Raw genomic sequence first — 6,001 nt, forward strand, 5'->3', positions numbered from 1 at the left:
AACAGCAGTAAAGGCCAACTAGCACACCAATGTTGTTACAAATGTATTTGTTTGTTACCAATGTAAGTACATAAAACATATGTATTAATTGTATAATTTACTCCACACCACTAATCTATACCTTACCTCATATCAATAGTTATCTAGTACTTAATTGACTTTGCTTCTGATTTTTTACTTTAATGTTTAGACTATCAAGCAGGGGAAGATAAGGTTCAGTTTATCCTCAAATACCTTAAAACTATTTGTTCAAGAAAGAAAAGAGTTATAATTGAGTAAAATAACTGGTATTTGTAGGACATCTTTTTTTCAATTTTTGACACAAAATATCGACTCAAAGCATAGCATGATTGTTAACACCAAAGAATGTTTAATATTAAAGGAAATAGATGCTGCAAAATGAAAGATTTAATCCAATCCAGTATTTCTTAATGAATGACAGTGAAATACCTTGAAATAAATGCAGCTTAAATATTGGTTTTCACATGACTCAAGAAGTACAATGAACTCTACATGTAATATGTTTGGGCTGAGTACAAGAGATAAGGGTTGAGTTTAGAATTTGCTGACGAAAGTGAGCTGTTCTCATGGGCGTGTCTGCGATAGTAGCGACGGAGTGCAGGACTGGTTGGATGATGTTGCCTCACATGAAGGAAGTACTCATCAGGCCGGCTTGAGGTATAGCCACAGTCCTCACATACAAAGATCTTAGAGCGTCTCTGCCGGTAGGCATAGTGCTGGTGAACACCGTGAATCTTTCTCATATGGGACTCCAGAGAGCAACGTTGTGTGAAAGCTTTCTCACACAGCTCACATTTGTAGGGACGGATACCTGCAGGAGGGAGGAAAGTAAAAAACAAAACATAGTAGTACTGTCACCTGTGGTTGTTGTTAAATCTTTTCTCAATCAGTTACATTTTGGCAGTAAGCTAGGTCATAAAATATTTGTCCTCCTGAATCTGAGGTTTATCAATGCACACTGTGGACTATAGAAGATACTACAATGATTCCTGGAAACATTACCAACAATGAATGGATTCCATATCACAGAGGACTAAAGCATCTAATTCAGAAAAAAAGCTGTAATAATTTGAAAAAGTTCTTGACCTTGATATTCAAATGTAGTTTGTGCATAACTTTTTCACAAAGTTAACTTGTGAATTTTCCCCCAAAAAGGTCAGATAGACATATTGCAGCAAAGATCTATAATATAGAGTTTCAATAATGTGATTTATCTTGGCATTCACAGGGGAAAAAAAGTTGCATCTTAGTTAACTTAGAACAGTGTCCAGATTTAACAAATTCCAGGCTTGCAACTTTTCCTCCATCCCCTGGCCAGCACACATGAATTTGCTCAAAACCTCTCCCTCAGCTGGCTGGTTATGGTCTTTATATGCCTTCCTCATTTCCTGGATGGCAGTTGTATAAGAACTTTGTGTCTAGTGTGGAATCAGCAGCAATACCACTGGCCTTCCTTTGCAGTCTGCTAACATTTACCAAATCCAGGCCTGGGAGCTGACACCCATAATCAGCTGGGTAATTTTGGAGCTGCTATATCACACAGTCATACTGAGGAAGAGGATGTTCTCAATCACAGCTCTGTTAAAGTTTCTGAGCATCTGAAGGTAGAGTTCAGCACTTTCCTGAAGAAGAAGAGCCTTTGTTGGTCCTTCTTCTCCAGAAAAGACATGTTGTGTGACCAAGACAGGTCAGAGATCATGTGGATGCCCAAGAATTTGATGTTGCACATAAACTCCCTCTTTGATGAGGAGAGGTGAGCAAAGTCTGAAGTTAAAAAACTAAAACTGCATTGAGCAAGGATTAAATTATCAGCATTTGTTCAAGCTTCATCCCTTTCACTTCATCACAAAAAGGAAAATTGACCAATACAACAAATGTTACAAAATCTGAATGATTTAATATAACTTTTTTCTTTAATTGGTCTTCTATTCCATCGTTATTTGAAGCTGTGAACTCCAGATGATGAACCTTTTTTTTCTTTCCTACATATTTTCTCATTCTGTGTGAAGAGAATATAAATTATTTTTATATAAGCAATTGAAATCTCTAACCTGTGTGTGTTCGCATGTGCCTTTTGAGGTCAAAGGTGTCATTGAATCCTTTGCCACAGAATCGACAGGGGTGTCTCTTTACAAGACTGTGGCATTTGAGGTGGCGTGTCAACATGCGCTGCAGGGGAAAGATTTTGTGGCACAGTGAGCACCCAAAATCACCCGAAACAGGCGTACTGCGAGGGCGGGCCTGCAAGAGAAACACTAATTTAAGAAAGTTGATAACAGAATTTTACAGGATTCATTTCCTGTTATTACGAAGAATTGGAACTACATTCCATTGAGCTTTACTGTACAGTGATTGCAAGGGTCTCTGTTCTCTGAGCGTTTCACTGGCGGAGCAGATTTATTCATAAAATATGGATTTATAGAAGATAGGTTTATAGTCAATGTATTTAGAAACACCTGTCCAAGGCTGTATGAGACCTTGAGCAAAGTTTGACTTGGGGGCCCTTCTTGCTGCTGAAAACATCAACATCTCTAACAGCTTCTTTGTTAGATTTAGTGAAATCTGAGAGAGGGGCAGTAGTTTAGTTGGCCAACCTAAAAAGCCATAAGTTATAATTGCGGTTTACTCATTTATATTTGTGAACAGAGCTCAAACTCACAGATTAAACTCATAGCATTAGATTGTCGATGTCATAACAAAATACCGTAATCTAACTATGAATATTGTTCTTTGAACTTTTACAAAGTAAACTTGCCAGCTCCTTAAAATCTTGCATTTAAATGTTAAACTATTTAAAATATCTTAGGTATGTATGCTGAAATCATTTAATCAAATTTAGCAGTATTGATATTCTCAATAATCAAATGTTACATTTATATATCTGTGATCTGTGTTAAAATATTAGCATTTATGGGGCCCTAAAGCACTGGGGGGCGGGGGGGGGCCTCATGGAGCCGCTGACTTAATTTGGATTCAACAGAAGTTCAAATAATTGATATTCATTTTAATTGTAATTTTTTATTTGTTGCTTTTAAGACTAGAATTGTGGGTTTAAATAGCATTTCACTGACAATATAATTACCGAGTAATATTTTTACATTTCCTGTCAACATAACATCTTTAATACAAAACCCAAGGTGGACCGCCTCAATGCCCCGACCACTGGGCTTAGCAAGTTTTCTGGGGGAAACCCTGCAATGTTTTAGTAACCTGACAAATTTGAATTTAGTCAGGTTACAACATTATTGTAAATGTTGTATCTATGCTAATTTTGTGATAGGCCAACACATTAAGTAGGAAAAAAAGCCATACGTGTTCACATACATTTTTGTGAGAGAGCAAATGTGACCACCTGTAATGTTTCAAGTCTGGCCAAAGATTCTCACTTGGATGTACTTTATGTCTGGACTTTGACTGGGCCATTATACAACATGAACAGAAAATACTTTGATCTCCCCTGTTTTGCTGGCTGCATGGCATGGCTGAATTATGAAATTCTGCCACAGTCTTAAGTCTTTTGCAGCCTCTGCCAACCTTCTCTTAGCATGACCTTGTTTAGCATGATGCCAAACAGCTGTGGAGTTGTAAGAATTTTTTTTATCTGCATGGGACATTCTCTGGGAGAGTTATTAAGCTTCTAAATAAATAGGAGCTTGGTATGTAAATGCCAGTGGTTTTTAATTACTAGTAAAGTCACTGTTTCATCAACTTTTTTCTGGTCATGTTAATTTTGTGCTGTAAACTAAAAAACCTTAGTAGATGCAACATGTTGGTTTTCAGTGTTTTCTTCTTCCTAGTTGCATTTAATTAAATCTAAAAAATGTTGTAGTGCTGCTGGCTTCTAAATAGTGCTAAAAATTATACACTGTCCTAATGAATTGGATCTCTTTCTTACACACTTTCAAGTTTTGTAAGAATAAAAAACGAAACTCCTAATCCTCAAAACCAAAACCTTACACTGACTTGTGCCTCCATGCTGGTTTTGCATGTAAATGAGCTTTCTCCAGCTTGCTGGCATGAGCCTGTGTTCCTCTGACCATCTTATATGTAAATAACAGCACAGACTTTTTAATTTACATGAAGTTTGATCAGTTAATGTGCTAAAACAAAGCTAGTTTTTTTGTATAAAGTATCACATTGAACTTCAATGTGATTTAGTTGACGTGACGGAGCTTGTAAATGAATCTGAATCTGAGAAATTTCAATTGAATTTTGATAATTTGATAAATGTGGTAGTTTGTCCTTAACTTCAAGAGTGCTAAATTGGGGATTAGTTCCTTTGTCACATTTAAATTTGACTTGGATATCAAAAAACCTTTTTGATATATTCAGATTTTTTTTCCCTCTTAATGTGCATTCTCATGTATTTTCAATAACAAAAGGTTTTTATTCAATTTGTTGCTAGTTAGGACAACATTCTTAACACAGTGAGGGTAATAAAAAAAGTTGGTTTAAGTTGTCCTCGGGTCAAAATGACCGAGTTTTGTATGTGTTTTCCCTATACACAGAAAATGAGGACAACAGGAGGGTTAAATAATAAAACTGACAATACCTTTGCTCTGCTGACGGAAGCTAATGTGGCTGGAAAACCGAAAGGCCCCCTTTTTGACCAGCTTCTGATTTCTGATCCTTGGTCCCCTGATCCTGTGGAAGATACTGGGACTCTAACTTCCACTGTTGTCCCACGTCCTACAATCTGTTCTAAGTGATTCCCTGCGCAGGGCTGTTGGATGTCATGATTGAATATTATCCTCTCCATAGTATTTTCTGTCACTGAAAAATACAATTTAAGAAAACATTTGTTTAGAATTAAACAGCTGAGCCAAGTTGAATCCATACTGCAATAAAATCAGAACAAAAATATATGCATCTTACGTATAGTATTGTCCTCTTTCCATTGATGCTGTTCTGGTTCTTTCCATTGCCATGCACCGCAGGCACTGCGCTTTTTCTTCACAAGAAAAGATCTTGGCATTTCTTGCTTTCGTTTGTTCTTAAAATGTACACTCTGATGTTGAAAACTGAAACAGCTGATGAGATCTGTTACTCACTAACATATATATCCTCCTTCACAACTACAGTTTTATTCCTAGACAATCTGCAAGTGAAACATCCCAGTAAAATCACAGGAAAAATTTGCATTCTCTCCGGACAGAGTGGTGGAGAGAGAATGGCAGTGGTGGGTGTGGGAGGCTGTTGCAGACTTTCTGTGTAGACAGTCATACACCTGTGATGACTGTGCATATCCGCCATTTTAACCGGTCCTCCAACGGATTTGCATGTCAGGTACTGAGTATCCGGGGAGCTTCTCATTCAAGTAGCTTTTGACATGCAAATTGAAGTTCTGGACTAAGCCCTGGTCTCAGAGGAAGGGCACGGTCTAAGTAACAGGAGTTCAAACACAGTGAAGCCACAATCTTAACTGACAAGTAAATCAGATTTTTCTCATGATAAATGTCTAGTGGATATTGTAAGTGGCTAAGAGAGGAGTTAGACCTTTTTTACAATCATGATTTGATCACTTGAGGTGACTCAAGAAAGGGCCTGACAGTAATTTAGATTACTATCAAATGCTGTGCACCTGTTCAACTAAAACAGGTGCACAGATTAATTGTGAACAATCAATTTCTATTAACAAGAATACATATCCAGGAATGAATCACTTCATGGAAATACTCTTCATATTAATATGAGAATTCTAAATGGACTGAGTTTACCACTCAAAGAGCTTTAGGCTAGAGCCACATTCACATAGTCAACTCACAAGCACACACATTCGTACACCGAGACTGAGATCGATGGCCAACTTGGAGCTTCAGTGCCTTGCCCAGGAGAACATCGACATGTGGAAGGAGAAAGCTGATTTTTTTAGATTGTAAGACTTTCCTTTTCCTGGTTTCTAGCTGTAATAACTTAAGCTGTGTGCTGACTCTAGATCAGTGGTTCCTAACCTTTTTTGAGGTACCAAACCCACCAGTTT

General features: G+C 37.4%; 1 protein-coding gene across 1 annotated transcript; it reads right to left on the minus strand.

Moving 5' to 3' along the window:
- Positions 1-472: 472 nt before the first annotated feature.
- Positions 473-5,067, minus strand: LOC103460274 (putative transcription factor ovo-like protein 3). The gene is made up of 4 exons (XM_008402381.1): positions 4,897-5,067; positions 4,574-4,794; positions 2,073-2,262; positions 473-832 (listed from the first exon to the last, which is right to left on the minus strand). The coding sequence occupies exons 1-4, from the start codon at positions 4,994-4,996 to the stop codon at positions 510-512; spliced, it is 834 nt and encodes a 277-aa protein (XP_008400603.1). The 5' UTR covers positions 4,997-5,067; the 3' UTR covers positions 473-509.
- Positions 5,068-6,001: the final 934 nt, after the last annotated feature.

This window comes from Poecilia reticulata, unplaced genomic scaffold (assembly GCF_000633615.1).
Source record: "Poecilia reticulata strain Guanapo unplaced genomic scaffold, Guppy_female_1.0+MT scaffold_221, whole genome shotgun sequence".
NCBI lineage: Eukaryota > Metazoa > Chordata > Actinopteri > Cyprinodontiformes > Poeciliidae > Poecilia > Poecilia reticulata.